At 35.7% G+C, this 17,871-nt stretch overlaps 3 protein-coding genes across 4 annotated transcripts in view; 2 read left to right on the forward strand and 1 right to left on the reverse strand.

Annotated features, from left to right (window-relative positions):
• The window catches only part of dennd6aa (DENN/MADD domain containing 6Aa), a 35,598-nt gene extending 27,620 nt beyond the window's left edge, over positions 1 to 7,978 (forward strand). The window contains exons 11-19 of the mRNA XM_051672476.1: positions 185 to 280; positions 875 to 969; positions 1,160 to 1,225; positions 2,160 to 2,224; positions 2,308 to 2,397; positions 4,662 to 4,715; positions 4,852 to 4,961; positions 5,196 to 5,373; positions 6,911 to 7,978. Of these exons, the coding sequence (XP_051528436.1) occupies positions 185 to 280; positions 875 to 969; positions 1,160 to 1,225; positions 2,160 to 2,224; positions 2,308 to 2,397; positions 4,662 to 4,715; positions 4,852 to 4,961; positions 5,196 to 5,373; positions 6,911 to 7,042 (886 nt within the window). The 3' untranslated portion in view covers positions 7,043 to 7,978. The remainder of the gene's footprint in view (positions 1 to 184; positions 281 to 874; positions 970 to 1,159; positions 1,226 to 2,159; positions 2,225 to 2,307; positions 2,398 to 4,661; positions 4,716 to 4,851; positions 4,962 to 5,195; positions 5,374 to 6,910) is intronic.
• Positions 7,979 to 11,061: 3,083 nt separating this feature from the next.
• arf4b (ADP-ribosylation factor 4b) lies at positions 11,062 to 12,906 on the reverse strand. Its single transcript, XM_051672517.1, has 6 exons — positions 12,707 to 12,906; positions 12,307 to 12,387; positions 12,063 to 12,172; positions 11,841 to 11,912; positions 11,609 to 11,734; positions 11,062 to 11,501 (listed from the first exon to the last, which is right to left on the reverse strand). The coding sequence occupies exons 1-6, from the start codon at positions 12,774 to 12,776 to the stop codon at positions 11,415 to 11,417; spliced, it is 546 nt and encodes a 181-aa protein (XP_051528477.1). The 5' UTR covers positions 12,777 to 12,906; the 3' UTR covers positions 11,062 to 11,414.
• Positions 12,907 to 15,362: 2,456 nt separating this feature from the next.
• Positions 15,363 to 17,317, forward strand: LOC127426046 (ADP-ribosylation factor 5-like). 2 transcript variants are annotated; one of them, XM_051672515.1, is made up of 6 exons: positions 15,363 to 15,562; positions 16,143 to 16,223; positions 16,341 to 16,450; positions 16,542 to 16,613; positions 16,720 to 16,845; positions 16,953 to 17,317. In XM_051672515.1, exons 1-6 carry the CDS (start codon positions 15,469 to 15,471, stop codon positions 17,037 to 17,039), a joined length of 570 nt encoding a protein of 189 aa, XP_051528475.1. In that variant the 5' UTR covers positions 15,363 to 15,468; the 3' UTR covers positions 17,040 to 17,317. The 2 variants fall into 2 exon arrangements, with proteins under 2 accessions (XP_051528475.1, XP_051528476.1); XM_051672516.1 differs by having other exon boundaries at positions 15,420 to 15,717.
• The last annotated feature ends 554 nt before the right edge of the window (positions 17,318 to 17,871 follow it).

Genomic DNA, 17,871 nt, shown 5'->3' on the forward strand with positions numbered 1-17,871 from the left:
ACAAGTAAAAAAATACAAATAAAAAAATACACACACACACACACACACTTCTGTGTGGAATTGCTCCATAAATGTTTACCTACATTTTTTGACAAAATCAAAAAAGTAGGTGCTAATTCAAGAGCAGGTGCTGACAGTATGTGAAAATAAACCATAAAAAAACTCTCTCTCTCTCTTTCTGCAGTTGTATTTCTCCTCTGCGTTACTGCAGTGACTTTCGGCCGTATTTCACCATTCACGACAGTGAGTTTAAGGAATACACCACTCGAACACAAGCACCGTAAGTGTCATCTCATTTCTCTGTGCATAAACAAACTACATACACATATAGACTGTGTCTGTCTGTCTGTCTGTGCTGTCTCTGTCTGTCTGTGTGTCTCTGTCTGTCTGTGTGTCTCTGTCTGTCTGTGTGTGTGTGTGTGTCTCTCTCTGCATGTATGTGTGTGTGTGTCTCTCTCTGCATGTATGTGTGTGTGTGTCTCTCTCTGCATGTATGTGTGTGTGTGTCTCTCTCTGCATGTATGTGTGTGTGTGTCTCTCTCTGCATGTATGTGTGTGTGTGTCTCTCTCTGCATGTTTGTGTGTGTGTGTCTCTCTCTGCATGTTTGTGTGTATGTCTCTGTGTGTGTGTGTGTGTGTGTGTGTGTGTGTGTGTAACATTTAGAGTTTCTCTTTATTTTGACCTACAAAGGCAGGTGTAATTGAATCAGTGTGACGATTCTACAATAGATTAAATGTTTTTCTCCTATCAGATCGATGGATGAGGATGTTTCTGAAGCTCAAACAGGAAGTGATTGAGTTTTGAGATACTGTTACTCTGTGTCTCTATGAACTGTCTCGTGTGTGTGTGTGCGCACGTGCTCTCTCACTCTAGGCCCTCAGTCATTTTAGGAGTGACAAACCCCTTTTTCGCCAAAACTCTTCAGCACTGGCCGCACATCATCCGCATAGGAGACATGAAGCAAACAGGTTTTCACTTTAAATAATAATAAATTGCATTTAAATCTAATTAGACACAGCTTTGAAACAGATTTTTTTACGTCATTTATGTTATAAAACAAAATGTCTCTACAAGTAGTTAACCACAGACCTTAATTTACAAAATATATTGTAAATTGAACAGCGCTATTCTGAATTTAAAAAAAAAATTTTTTTTAAGGTGAAATGGCTAAACAGATGAAGGTGAAAAAACTGAAGAATCTGAAGACTTTGGATTCAAAACCTGGTGAGACACAAATTAGTGTGACTTCTTAGTTTTAGACTGGATTTTCCCCCATTTTAAGACATTTTTCAGACTTCCAAAAATTAAAAGTGCCAAATTCTGTCTGGTTTACACAGGTCCTTTTATAGTTAAACTCTAAACTGTAATTTTTGTAATTTTATTATGTTCAAGAAACAACTAAAGTACATTAAAGGAATAGTTCACCCAAAAATGTAAATTCTCTCATCATTTGCTCACCCTCATTCCATCCCAGATGTGTATGACTTACTTTCTTCTGCAGAACACAAAGGAAGATTTTTAGAAGAATATCTCAACTCTGCAGGTCCATACAATGTAAATCAACTGGGTCCAAACTTTTAAGCTCTCAAAAGCACATAAAGGCAGCATAAAAGTAATCCATAAGACTCCAGTGGTTTAATCCATGTCTTCAGAAGCAATATGATATATATATATGGGTGAGAACAGATCAATATTTAATTCCTTTTTTACTATAAATCTACACTTTCACATTCACTTTCTTTTGTTTTTGGTGATTCACATTCTTCGTGCATATCGCCACCTACTGGGTAGGGAGGAGAATTTATAATAAAAAATATCTTAAATATCGATCTGTTTCTCACCCACACCTATCATATTGCTTCAGAATACATGGATTAAACCACTCTAGTCTTATGGATTACTTTTATGCTGCCTTTATGTGCTTTTTGTACATTCAAAGTTCTGGTCACCATTCACTTGCATTGTATGGACCTGCAGAGCTGAAATGCTCTTTTAAAAATCTTAATTTGTGTTCAGCGGAAGAAAGAAAGTCATACACATCTGGGATGGCATGAGGGTGAGAATTTTCATTTTTGGGTTAGGTTTAAAATTACTTAGTAAGTGTGATGTGCAAAACATTTTCACCCAGTAACTGAAAAAGTCTTCCACTTGGCCTCAGGTGTGTACAGTGCTTATAAACCGTTCCTGAACAAAGATGAGGACATAATCAAACAACTTCAGAAGGTAAATGTCTCTCTGGTGTAGTAGATCATTACTAAAGTTTTCATTTTAAAGTATTAATGTGGTATATTTGCGGTTAACATTAGGGAGTTCAGCAGAAGCGTCCCTCTGCTGCCCAAAATGCAATTCTGCGGCGGTATTTCCTGGAGCTGACACAGAGTTTCATCATACCGCTGGTAAGAACATTTCTTTGCATGTGCAACAGACTATATCCTAATTAAATAATTAAAAAAAAAAAAAAGGTTACCAAGGCAAAACAAATGCTAAAATGATTCCCTATTCTTTTAATAAACCGGCCTGACCAATTAATTGGACGATATTTAGCCATTTTCAAATTTTGCCAAAAACGGCCAATTAATGTAAGGGATACAACCTACTTGTGCCAACTCTAGCCTTTTCAGTAACAAATGAGCAACAAACAAATTATTAAATATTAAATAAAGCTAAAAATTCATGAAATTAGTAAACACTAAAACCAGAAATAATTTATTAATGTTTTTGTTTGTTTTTCTCAGTGAATTAGAGTAAATATTGTGTAAAATCAATAGGGACGGGCATCATTTGGAATTTAACGGTTCCATTAATGATTCTTTTATTACTTTTGAGGAAGAAATATTTTAAAATAAGAAACGCATGGCCCTCAGAAGCCTGTTAACAAATTAAGAGATCGTTTAAAATTTGAACAGAACAGATTCATGCGAAATGTGTGTTTACAAAACTATTTTATTCATTGATTTTTATATATATATATATATATATACAGGTGCATCTCAATAAATTAGAATGTCGTGGAAAAGTTCATTTATTTCAGTAATTCAACTCAAATTGTGAAACTCGTGTATTAAATAAATTCAATGCACACAGACTGAAGTAGTTTAAGTCTTTGGTTCTTTTAATTGTGATGATTTCGGCTCACATTTAACAAAAACCCACCAATTCACTATCTCAAAAAATTAGAATACATCATAAGACCAATAAAAAAAACATTTTTAGTGAATTGTTGGCCTTCTGGAAAGTATGTTCATTTATTGTATATGTACTCAATACTTGGTAGGGGCTCCTTTTGCTTTAATTACTGCCTCAATTCGGCGTGGCATGGAGGTGATCAGTTTGTGGCACTGCTGAGGTGGTATGGAAGCCCAGGTTTCTTTGACAGTGGCCTTCAGCTCATCTGCATTTTTTGGTCTCTTGTTTCTCATTTTCCTCTTGACAATACCCCATAGATTCTCTATGGGGTTCAGGTCTGGTGAGTTTGCTGGCCAGTCAAGCACACCAACACCATGGTCATTTAACCAACTTTTGGTGCTTTTGGCAGTGTGGGCAGGTGCCAAATCCTGCTGGAAAATGAAATCAGCATCTTTAAAAAGCTGGTCAGCAGAAGGAAGCCTGAAGTGCTCCAAAATTTCTTGGTAAACGGGTGCAGTGACTTTGGTTTTCAAAAAACACAATGGACCAACACCAGCAGATGACATTGCACCCCAAATCATCACAGACTGTGGAAACTTAACACTGGACTTCAAGCAACTTGGGCTATGAGCTTCTCCACCCTTCCTCCAGACTCTAGGACCTTGGTTTCCAAATGAAATACAAAACTTGCTCTCATCTGAAAAGAGGACTTTGGAACACTGGGCAACAGTCCAGTTCTTCTTCTCCTTAGCCCAGGTAAGACGCCTCTGACGTTGTCTGTGGTTCAGGAGTGGCTTAACAAGAGGAATACGACAACTGTAGCCAAATTCCTTGACACGTCTGTGTGTGGTGGCTCTTGATGCCTTGACCCCAGCCTCAGTCCATTCCTTGTGAAGTTCACCCAAATTCTTGAATCGATTTTGCTTGACAATCCTCATAAGGCTGCAGTTCTCTCGGTTGGTTGTGCATCTTTTTCTTCCACACTTTTTCCTTCCACTCAACTTTCTGTTAACATGCTTGGATACAGCACTCTGTGAACAGCCAGCTTCTTTGGCAATGAATGTTTGTGGCTTACCCTCCTTGAGAAGGGTGTCAATGATTGTCTTCTGGACAACTGTCAGATCAGCAGTCTTCCCCATGATTGTGTAGCCTAGTGAACCAAACTGAGAGACCATTTTGAAGGCTCAGGAAACCTTTGCAGTTGTTTTGAGTGGATTAGCTGATTGGCATGTCACCATATTCTAATTTGTTGAGATAGTGAATTGGTGGGTTTTTGTTAAATGTGAGCCAAAATCATCACAATTAAAAGAACCAAAGACTTAAACTACTTCAGTCTGTGTGCATTGAATTTATTTAATACACGAGTTTCACAATTTGAGTTGAATTACTGAAATAAATGAACTTTTCCACGACATTCTAATTTATTGAGTTGCACGTGTGTGTGTGTGTGTGTGTGTGTGTGTGTATATATATATATATATATATATATAAGAAATAATAGTGTATGTAAATGTGAGTTACGGTTCATTTTCAGGAGCGGTATGTGGCCAGTCTAATGCCTCTTCAGAAGAGCATCTGTCCTTGGAAAGTAAGAAGACGTTTTAAAACCTATTTAAACCTTTCGTACTCTATACTGAACATCTCAGTAGTTGGTAGCTCTTAAGGAGTTTACTTAATTCGTTGTTCCTTTTTCTTTTGATCTCTGGTCTTCTCTCATATCTCAGAGTCCTCCTCAGCTGAGGCCGTTCATTCAGGAGGAGTTCATGAAGACTCTAGAGAAAGCCGGACCTCAGCTGACCTCTCGACTCAAAGGAGACTGGATCGGCCTGTACAGGTGCTGCATCTCCCAAGAGTTAAAAAAAAAAATACAACTTCTGTAACGTGTTCTGCTGAAACCTATCAGGGGATTTTAAAATGGGATTTTCGAGGCCTGGAGATGTCATGGATATTTCTGTAGTGAAAATTTATCATTTTAATTATGCTCAGTGTAGGGATCTAGGAGCTTCCTCATTCATAATAATTACTGACAGTTTTCTTAACACCAGTCATCTGTCCCTGGCTTCCACAGACAGTTCCTGAGGTCTCCAAACTTCGACGGCTGGTTCAGAAACCGCAGGAAGGAGATGACCCAGAAGCTGGAAGCTCTTCATCTGGAGGCTCTCTGTGAGGAAGATCTACAGCTGAGGATCCAGAAGCACAGTGAGGTGGAGAATGTTGATCTGGTGCTCAAACTGAAGGAGAAACTGGTTAGTACTTCACTCTTTCTGTTAAACTACCATATATATATATATATATCTTGATCAACAATGTGGCATTTGTTTTTGTTTGTCCGGATCTATTAAGTTATTCAGATACACATTCAAAATGTCTAAGTGGTGTAACAATGTGGAGACACCAAAAAAATAAAACTCTTGAAAAGCTGAAATTCTTACAAATGAAATGTCTGCTTAAGTGGTTCAGAATAATCTATTATTATTATTTCTTGAAAAAAAATTAGCAGTGAAACAATTTAGTTTAAAAATATGATTAATATTTGAAAAACTTTGTTATACCAAATCAAAGTCAAGTGGTGTAACACAAAACAGAGAGGACCCCTTTAGATCCTCATGATGGTGTGTGAAGTTTTTTAATAAACATATTAGATATTTTGACTTTTTTATGAAAAGTTGCATTTTGTTCAGGTCAAATGGAGTAATCCTAAGAAAACAACATTATATTTGTGACTCAAATTCATAATATTTTTAAAAATAATTTATATATATATATATATATATATATATATATATATATATACACACACACACACACACACATATACACACTCACCGGCCACTTTATTAGGAACACCTGTACATCTGCATATTCATGCAATTATCTAATCAGCCAATCATGTGGCAGCAGTGCAGTGCATAAAATCATGCAGATACAGGTCAGGAGCTTCAGTTAATGTTCACATCAACCATCAGAATGGGGAAAAAATTTGATCTCATTGATTTCAACCGTGGCATGATTGTTGGTGCCAGATGGGCTGGTTTGAGTATTTCTGGGATTTTTACGCACAACAGTCTCTAGAATTTACTCAGAATGGTGCCAAAAACAAAAAACATCCTGTGAGCGGCAGTTCTGTGGATGGAAATGCCATGTTGATGAGAGAGGTGAACAGAGAATGGCCAGACTGGTTTGATCTGACAAAGTCTACAGTAACTTGGATAACCACTCTGTACAATTGTGGTGAGAAACAATGTCCTCTGAATGCTATTCTGAGATGCGGGTTGGCACTGTTTTGGCGGAACGAGGGGCACCTACACAATATTAGGCAGGTGGTTTTAATGTTGTGGCTGATCGTTGTGTATATATAAACACAATTGTAAGTAAACCATTACTTAAGTTAAATTCCTGAAAACTGTAAACACTGTTTCTGTGACACTTTCAATATTCCTCTGTTTGTGTTGAGCAGACCGTCCAGCCTGACACAAAAATGTTGGCTTAACTAATGGCGTGACTTTGCGGCAGGGCTATCTGGTAGTACGACTAATGGCAGATGATGGGTGTATTCAACGATTCTTTTTGTAGTTTAGTTTGGTTGCACTAGTTGCGTAGTGATTACACACATCAGCTGTCAGCCTTAGTCTGTATGCTGTTGCTCAGTGTATACATTTCATTGACCACACAATTGTATATGTATTTTGATTGTCTTACTCATCTTTCACTCTCACTTGAATATGTAGTGTTTGTTCATGTTGGGTTTTTTTTTTTTTTCATTCTTGTCATGTTGCATTATAGACACAGGCAGAAAGAGATCAACTTCCTGTCAAAACAGGAACTCTGGCCAAACTACAGGCCCATATTGAGATGATAATCCTGTCACTACCAGAAGACCTGCAGGGCATCTTACACAAACCGCCGAGTCCCTGACCCTCACACAACACTGAGACTGACCAGACTGAGGCGTATACAGGGTCAAAAGACGCAAACACCCTCCAGTTCCACACATGAGGGACAGACTGCGTCAAGTGCACTTCATTCTGGAAATCTGAATGGACAATGCATTGCCAAACAACAGAAATGGCATGCATGACGCACACACATTATGGACATTTTTGGTGTGTTTATACTGTAAGTCTCACTGTGTGAGATTGACATTCCCATTGATTTTAAACATGAAGATGCTTGTAATGTTCTAAACATGGAATCAAGTTTTTGAATGGGCGGCGTTTATATTCACCCTTACAGTAGATAAGGAAATAGGAAGTTTGTTTAAACGGCTGATGAACTGATGAAACCCTGTATTCTGAACATTTATCCATTGAATCTATTTGGGTGAATCTCATGAAACCTGTCAAGAACATGTCTGGGTGATATTCACCCCAAAATCAACCAAAAAAAATAATTATATATATATATATATATTTGCATAAAGAAGCCTCTTTATTTTTTACTTTTAACACAGTAATACAGAAATTAGTCACAACTGACAAAACATCCAAATTTGGTGGGAAAATGTGCATAATTTTTAAAAATAATGACAAAAATATTTATTGTCCCAAAAATAGGCTTAATTTTCTTAATTCACTATATATATTGATTGATAGATGTTTTGATACATTGTCTTTGTTCTTTGTGTATACTGGATATACACCGATCAGCCACAACATTATTGTGTCGGTCCCCCTCATGCCGCCAAAACAGCGCCAACCCGCATCTCAGAATACCATTCAGAGATTATATTCTTCTCACCACAATTGTACAGAGTGGTTATCTGAGTTACCGTAGACTTTGTCAGTTTGAACCAGTCTGGTCATTCTCTGTTGACCTCTCTCATCAACAAGACAGAACTGCCGCTCACTGGATGTTTTTTGTTTTCGGCACCATTCGGAGTAAATTCTAGAGACTGTTGTGTGTGAAAATCTCAGGAGATCAGCAGTTACAGAAATACTCAAACCAGCCCGTCTGGCACCAACAATCATGCCACGGTCCAAATCACTGAGATCACATTTTTTCCCCGTTCTGATGGTTGATGTGAATATTAACTGAAGCTCCTGACCTGTATCTGCATGATTTTATGCACTGCTGCCACATGATTGGCTGATTAGATAATCACATGGATGATTGTTGGTGCCAGACGGGCTGGTTTGAGTATTTCTGTAACTGCTGATCTCCTGAGATTTTCACACACAACAGTCTCTAGAGTTTACAGAGAATGGTGTGAAAACAAAAAACATCCAGTGAGCGGCAGTTCTGCGGACGGAAATGTCTTGTTGATGAGAGAGGTCAATAGCGAATGGTCAGACTGGTTTGAACTGACAAAGTCTACGGTAACTCAGATAACCGCTCTGTACAATTGTGTTGAGAAGAATATCATCTCAGAATGCTATTCGGGTTGATGCTGTTTTGGTGGTGAAGGGGGACCTACACAATATTAGGCAGGTGGTTTTAATGTTGTGGCTGATCGGTGTATATATTATGCATATGGATATATAAAACAATTTCATTTGAGGTAAAATGTGACCTGGAAATGATTTTGTGAGATTCACCCAGTGAAATACATTGTGAACCAGGATAATTGACATGAAATTGCAATAAGTGATTCATTTCTATGAGTTACCCTCAAATAGACACAAACACTACTCACCCATTAGATGTTGATGTGCATTAACCATAATTAAGGTAGAAAAACTGAAATGTATAATATTTTTTTAACACATTTACAGTATTTTTATTTTTTATTCTAAACTAGCTAACCATAAAAGGGAAAGCAACAAATGTATTTTCCTTTACCTTTCTTGACTAGCTTTATTTGTACTCGTCAAACGCTTAAAATGATAAAGATGAAATATTCATTGACTTGTCAATCACTTGAGTAAACAGAAAGGACTAATGTAGTCATACTTTGATGTGATTTCCAAATCAGTGTCATTGCACTGAGGCTTGTGGTCTTCTACTTTAATATCACTTATACACATCGTCATTCAGAAAATGATAATGTACTGTATTGTTAACACATTTTATTCTTAAATTACAGTTTTTATTACTTTTTTTTTTTTACTAAAAAAACAGGAATGTGTTGCATCCATTCTGATCTTTTTGATTTTGTTGATTTAATATTATTTCATGTCTCTTTTTGGACCAAATGTGTATAATGGTGAGTGCTTCATTTCATGACAGAATATCAGAATACTTTTTAAATAATTGTTTGACCTTTAGAAAAGCCTCTGTTCGTCTGCACTTGTCAAGTGTTTTAAGCAAGACAAAGCAGTTCTTACTGTGTTCCTGTCGTCAGAATTTTCAAAATCGTGAATGATAAAACAATTGTTCTGACGTGTCCTTTACAAACGCCCATATTTTGCACAATGGATCATCCCAAATGCATGCTCAATAGAGTTGGACATTTAAAGATGGAAATACAAGCTTTCTGTTGTGTGACCTGAGCTAGAAAGACCATCACATTTCCACTGATTTCCATTATTAATTTCACATATTAATCAGCAGAAGGTGCGTTAGAATAATAGTTCTGTCACTGCAGAGAATTTATCAAGAGTCTCACATCATATAGTTTAAATCGAGATGTTTTTTCCTTCACATTAGTCAGGGCCTATAACAGGCTGATGCAGACCTGTGATAAGTGCTTGTTTTATATTAAAGAATCTATTTTAACATGCTTGGATTTTATGGAAGTATATTCTGATATACAAATATGAAAATAGCAACTTGCTTTTGACATGATGTCTGTTTGTTATACTGATAGATATTTTCTAACACAAGTATTTTTGATTCTGGTCATTTCTAATGGCAATTAATGTACAGGATGTTTTATTTGTTGCTGTTGTGATTGTTATAGAATAATTTATATGGAGAAGTATGGATTTTGTACAGCAAGTAACCATGTATACAGAACCAGTCTGAGAGTCTTAGCATAAACCATATATTTCAATCAAACCCTTAACCACTAATTTTTTTTATTTTTTTTTTTTTTAACCTGTAACCACAATATGTACAATAGCTACTCCTAATAATTATTCCATTGTCATGTTACACTCAAGGAGAATAAGAATATTTTTTCCAATTGTAATTAAATGTCAGTAATGGAGCTGTGTTGGGCATAAATCTATTTTTGGTATTAACATGTCCTCTTTTGTTACATTAGCTTTACAGTCAGTTTACAATAGAGAAAATCCACTAGAGACAATGAAAAATGACAAAATATGTTGTAATAAATGATAATAAAATATCTATTTTTTTCAACTTGGCTAAGCCATATTTTATGAAAATGTGACCTGAAATATTTTCAAGATTTCCCATTGACACCTCTTACAAAGTTACCATGGTAACCATCTTTTCTGCCAGGATATCATATATTGTTACTTCAACTATAAAGCTGTTTTAAATGGGTAATTAGCCACCACTGTCATCAAAAAAGATCCCATAATAATTGATCTATCTATCTGTCTGTCTATTTATTGGTCTATCTATTGATCTATTCCTGCCTGCCTGTCTGTTTGTCTCTCTGTCTGTTGGTCTGTCTGTCTGTCTATTTAATTTATCTATTGGTCTATCTATCAATCTATTTATCTGTCTGCCCATTGGTCTATTTATCCCTGCCTGTCTGTCTGTCTGTTGGTCTATCTATTGATCTATCTACCTGTCTATTTATCTATTGGTCTATCTATCGAGCTATTTATCTATCTTATCTTTTTTCTATCTGCCTTCCTGCCTGCTGGTCTATCAATCTATTTATCTATGTGTCTGTCTATCGATCTATCTTTTTCAATCTACTTATCTGTCTGTCTTTTTTCTATCTGTCTGTCTATCTATTCCTGCCTTTCTGTCTGTCTGTTGGTTTATCTATTGATCTGTCAATCTATCGAGCTATTTATCTGTCTGCCTTTTTTCTATCTGTCTGTATGTCTATTTATATCTATATGACCCTGCATAGGAGAAGCAGCTATAGAAAATGGATGGATGACAATGAAACATAGTAATACTCAAGAAATTTTTCATTCAATAAATACATTTATTAGAGCTATTTGAAAGGCACAGATACATATTTCAGGCAAACATATGCTTTTTCTTTTGACATCCTCACACCACAGAATAAGACCTAAAATAGGCCAAACATTGTGAAAAAAATAATAGTAATTAACAATACAAATTATACAGTACTATTAACAAAAAGAGATCTTAAATATCTCATAATAAAAATACAGTTGGAGACTGTACATGTAAATATAAAAATTCTGTTTGTGTGTTTTCTTCAAGTGCACTTCAGGCCAAAACAACAAAGTGTTTTTTATCGTTTGGACAGCTGATCAGAGAGCCAATCCAGTCCTTCATATAAACCTGACCCTTGAACCGCACACGTCGCCTGAACATACCACTGAGAGACACAGAGAAACAAGTGTTACCTTATACATTCATAATCACTATATGAATTATATGAAAACTGACATATTGTGTGTACAAGTGAAACAGACTTTCACTCACCTGTCTTGATCTGAGTGCGTGTAAACCCAGTCTCTCTGTCAGCTCATGGACTGGCATGGCTTTGGGTAAATCCTGCTTATTAGCAAGAACTAACAAAACTGCATCTCTCATCTCATCCTCCTGCAGCTGAAGAGAGTTCAATATGGATTTAGAGATGATTGCAGGCCATTTACTAAAGAAACAGAGAGCATATCTGCACTGGAAGCAATATAAAGGATCATATATGAATTACCATCATACTGAGTTCTTCTGCAGCTGTTTCAATCCTTTCACGGTCACTGCTGTCCACTACAAAGATCAGACCCTGGAGTACAAAAAGCACAATGTTCACTCCATAATTGTGACATTTTGAAGCTAAATGTGCAAATAAAAAAAAAAAATAAATAAAAAAAATCACACTTGTGCATACATATTTCACTGAAAATAATGTTATTACACTGAAAAATTCTGTTACCTTGGTGTTCTGATAGTAGTGTCTCCAGAGACGTCTGATAACGTCCTGACCACCGACATCCCAAACAGTGAAAGAGATGTTTTTATACTCCACTGTCTCAACATTAAAACCTACAGAGGATATTGAACGCAGAGTAAGTTATTGATCAAATATGACAATTGAATTTTAATGGAAATAATAAAACTTTCATTGCTAAACTGTGGCTTAAATGACAATATATTTGCTTTGATTTTATTTTTCTTACCGAGAGTTGGAATTGTTGTGACGACTTCCCCCAGTTTGAGTTTGTAGAGGACTGTGGTCTTTCCTGCTGCATCCAGACCAACTAGGAGAAGAAATATTGACATTTATTTCACAGTGAAACTGTACAAGATTCATAGCTGGAACTCTAATGATTTCTCACAATGTACAAAATAAACACACACACATATATATATATATATATATATATATATATATATATATATATATATATATATATATCACACTTCAAAAGAAATATTAACCTATAACATAGGCTAATATATTAATATACTCGCAAATCTATTATTAAGCCATCAAATTAGATATACAGCAATAAAACGGCAACACTTTCACCTGTAACGTTTAGAAAATAAGAAAAAGGAAAAAAGACTTTTACTGACCCATAAGCAATCTCATTTCCTTTTTCTCAAATAAGAAAAGACGAGAGAAAAGAGCCAAGAAGTTTCCCATATTTGAAAAGCTGTCGTCACGGTAAACGGGTAAAGTTGATCGCTCAGGTGTGTTGTGGTGAGTCTGTGTGTGTGTGTGTTTATATAGTCTCAACAGCGCCACACTCACACGAGACGCGCGCACTTTCTCCAGTGGCAAATCCAACGCGTTCAAAATGACGTCACATCCCTTACGTAACATTCTTTCATACATTAGAACAAGTCTCGTAACACAAATTTGAAATCTTTTAGCTTGAAGAATTTCATCTCAAGAAATAACAAAAAAATGTATGTTTGTTATTTTATGTTTAGTTGGTTACGTAATAGGTATATATCTGCTTGTGGTATGTTTTCTGTATTTTCTTTCATACTTTTTTTGTTTTTCTTTTTCAGTCAGTTTCAGTTTTCTATTCTGTAATTTGATTTATAAATAAATAGAAAAATTATTTATTGAAGGTATTTTGAAATGCGGGGTGGGGGGGAAATCAGCTCTTTCTTTCAAAGTCCACATACATAATATATAATAACATATGTTTTTCCAGTAGTAAATTAACAATACACTTTATACACTTTATACATCCAACTATCTATCTCACTCTTTATCTACATCTATATCTATTTCAAATTGTCTATATTTGGTTATACCAATGGACGTTTTTTTGTTGTTGTTGTTGTTGTTGTTTTTTTTAAGGAATATTCCGGGTTCAATACAAGTTAAGACCAATCGACAGCATTTGTGGCATAACATAGATTACCACAAAAATGAATTTCGACTCATTCCTCCTTTTCTTAAAAAACAAACAAATATCGAGGTTCCAGTGAGACACTTACAATGGAAGTGAATGGGAGGCCAATTTTTTAACATTAAAATACTCACCTTTTCAAAAGTATAACCACAAGACATAAAGGATGTGTGTGTTAACATGATTTTACTGTGATACAATTACTTACTAACCTTTTCTGTGTAAAGTTATATCTAATTTTACAACTTTGTAACCGTGATGATGTAATGTAACCAAACCCTAAAACCCTAAAATGACCGCAAAAATTACGATTTAAACAACTTTACAGCTCAAATCATTCACACGTTTTAACAGAAGAATAAATGCAAATTCTTTTATTAAATTATAAGCTTCACATTTCTGCCTTTAAACCCTCCAAAAATTGACCACATTCACTTCCATTGTAAGTGTCTCACAGGAACCTCAATTTTTACTTTAAGGGTCAGATCAAATTGCATCTTATGGTAACAGTTAAGATGTACCCTAAACTTATAAATAATAGTGTGTATAAATGAATAATTCATATAATATGTTATTTATTAATATATATATATATATATATATATATATATATATATATATATATATATATATATATATAAAAGCCATAAAAAATATACATTTAGAATACTTAAACGCATGTTGAAGATATGTGTTGAACACTTTTATTTAGGGGCCGTTCACACAACAAGCGTTTTTGCGCCTGTGCGTGCTGTTTTTCAGGTTTTTTCCCCAGGTAAACTAGCACTAGAGGGGCATCTTTATCCGTAGGTGACTGATCGGACGGAATGGTGCGTTTAGGCGCGTAAACATAATGTTACGTAAAGGATGTGACGTCATATTGAACGCGTTGGATTTGCCACTGGAGAAACTGAGCGCGTCTCGTGTGAGTGTGGAGCTGTTGAGACTCTATGGCCCTGTCACAAATGGCACCCTCCGCCCTTGTGGTCTTCTTCTGAATGTAGACCGATGGGGCACTAGTCAGCAAGTCCATGAGGGGGCATGATTGGTAAAAGTGGGCATTTGGGACAGACTTCAAGACTTCAATCAGATGACTCATTTTTTACTTTATGTTTTTATTTACATGCAGTTTTACAAATTATTATTTAAAAAAAGTCATGGCATTGATAGATAGGGTAAAGGAACACAGTTTAAACCAACTATTGAATATTTGTTTTAATTCAATAATTTCAAGCAACACAGACAATAAAGCATTAGATAATAAAGAACCTCTGAAAAACAAAGTGCACATATGACTACAGCAACAAAACCCCATTGTTGATATCTTTAGAGAACAAATAAACATTATTCAGACACATGGATGGTTACAGCTTAGAACACAGTAAAACGTATAGAAAGAACATACCTGTCATATCTGTTCGCAAAAACAGTTATAAAATACACACAGCCACACTTCTGCAGGTATAAATAGCACTGTTAGACCGAATGTTGCTATATCAGTAAATATAAGTAATCTTATAAACTGCTACAGCCATGTGCATTAAAGTATTCTCTCCTGTCTTGATATTTTAGAGACTCATAATAATTCTAAAATCCTCTTTGAAACAACAATAACAATAAACTGAATAGGAGTAATTCCATATCTCTGGAAAATTAAATAAAACACAGTTTTGAACAAGTTCTACACATCAGTCTTAAAAGTGATTCTATATACCCATGATAAGCAAGTGATCCGCCGTTGACAATCAGGAAAAAGCGATTATTAAAACACATTTTTAATCCGCAATTGAACGTCGCCTTGTCCGCCATGTTTTTTCCTCCAGCTCAGAAACTGGATTCTGATTGGTCCGTCGCAAGGACTGTTGGGTAGCGGACTGCCGTGAGCGCGGGGCAGCGCGGGCTTCGACGAAGACCGCATCGAGGGCGCAAAGGGGGTGCTTGCGAGAACCCTCGCAAGCTCTAAAATCACAAATGGGACACACTACCGTACTCGTAGACTTAACAACACGCGCAAATGAAGGCCACGAGACCGCAAGTCCACATGAAGTGCGCCATTTGGAACAGGGTCTATATAACACGCACGCACGCACGCACACACACACACACACACCTACCTGAGCGATCACCTTTACCTGTTTGACCACAGCTTTTCAAATATGGGAAACTTCTTGGCTCTTTTCTCTCATCTTTTCGAGAAAAAACAAATTAGGTTGTTAATGGGTGAGAAGGCAAAGGATAAATATATTTTATTGTTGTTATAGAAACGTTTTAATGCTTAAAGTTTGCTGCTGTGTATTGGATCCTACGCTCCAAAATAATTTTAAGATGTACTCATTTCCTTTTCATAACAAAATTCCATCAAGTTGAACTGAGTAATCTATATATTATAAGTTGTAGTAATTTAACTGTTAAAAATTACACGATTCAATTTGATACATCTTAAAAATAGGCTAAAATATTTTTTGAGTGTATGATGTGCTTAAATAGCTAATTCTATTTAATCATGAGTACATATTATTATTGCCACAATGATAATGTGGGCATATTATTTTATTTAATATTATTATTTGTCATGAAATCTACTGAAATTTCAAGTTACCAATCCATTTTCTTTGTGAAATAAATGTAAATATTTCTTCTCCTAGTTGGTCTGGATGCAGCAGGAAAGACCACAATCCTCTACAAACTCAAACTGGGGGAAGTTGTCACAACAATTCCAACTATTGGTAAGAACCTTCAAGTTAAACTAAAGTTATGTTAATTCAGTTCTGACTGCATCCATTTAAAGTGCACAGCCTCATGTGGATTGATCCACAATGTTACTGCTTTACTATCCTCTGTAGGTTTTAATGTTGAGACAGTTGATTGCAAAAACATCTCCTTTACTATTTGGGATGTCAATGGTCAAACCAAAATTAGAGCCCTTTGGAAACACTACTATCACACGGCAAAGGTAACAGAGTTTATCAGTATAATTTATTACATCTAAATATCAAATGTCACCTTTTTATAGCTTAATATGTGTGAATTGTGGTGTATTTTAGGGTCTGATCTTTGTAGTGGACAGCAGTGACCGTGAAAGGATTGAAACAGCTGCAGAAGAACTCAGTATGATGGTAATTCATATATGATCCTTTATATTGCTTCCAGTGCAGATATGCTCTCTGTTTCTTTAGTAAATGGCCTGCAATCATCTCTAAATCCATATTGAACTCTCTTCAGCTGCAGGAGGATGAGATGAGAGATGCAGTTTTGTTAGTTCTTGCTAATAAGCAGGATTTACCCAAAGCCATGCCAGTCCATGAGCTGACAGAGAGACTGGGTTTACACGCACTCAGATCAAGACAGGTGAGTGAAAGTCTGTTTCACTTGTACACACAATATGTCAGTTTTCATATAATTCATATAGTGATTATGAATGTATAAGGTAACACTTGTTTCTCTGTGTCTCTCAGTGGTATGTTCAGGCGACGTGTGCGGTTCAAGGGTCAGGTTTATATGAAGGACTGGATTGGCTCTCTGATCAGCTGTCCAAACGATAAAAAACACTTTTTTGTTTTGGCCTGAAGTGCACTTGAAGAAAACACACAAACAGAATTTTTATATATACATGTACAGTCTCCAACTGTATTTTTATTATGAGATATTTAAGATCTCTTTTTGTTAATAGTACTGTATAATTTGTATTGTTAATTACTATTATTATTTTTTTCACAATGTTTGGCCTATTTTAGGTCTTATTCTGTGGTGTGAGGATGTCAAAAGAAAAAGCATATGTTTGCCTGAAATATGTATCTGTGCCTTTCAAATAGCTCTAATAAATGTATTTATTGACTGAAAAATTTCTTGAGTATTACTATGTTTCATTGTCATCCATCCATTTTCTATAGCTGCTTCTCCTATGCAGGGTCATATAGATATAGATAGACATAGAGACAGACAGACAGATACAGTTGTGCTCAAAAGTTTGCATACCCTGGCAGAAATTGTGAAATTTTGGCATTGATTTTGAAAATATGACTGATGCAAAAAAAAAAAAAAAGTTCTTTATTTAATGATGGTGATCATATGAAGCCATTTATTATCACACAGTTGTTTGTCTCCTTTTTAAATCATAATGATAACTGAAATCACCCAAATGGCCCTGATCAAAAGTTTACATACCCTTGAATGTTTGGCCTTGTTACAGACACACAAGGTGACACACACAGGTTTAAATGGCAATTAAAGGTTAATTTCCCACACTTGTGGCTTTTTAAATTGCAGTTAGTGTCTGTGTATAAATAGTCAATGAGTTTGTTAGCTCTCACGTGGATGCACTGAACAGGCTAGATACTGAGCCATGGGGAGCAGAAAAGAACTGTCAAAAGACCT

The sequence above is a fragment of the Myxocyprinus asiaticus genome, chromosome 35, assembly GCF_019703515.2.
Source record: "Myxocyprinus asiaticus isolate MX2 ecotype Aquarium Trade chromosome 35, UBuf_Myxa_2, whole genome shotgun sequence".
Classification (NCBI taxonomy): Eukaryota; Metazoa; Chordata; class Actinopteri; order Cypriniformes; family Catostomidae; genus Myxocyprinus; species Myxocyprinus asiaticus.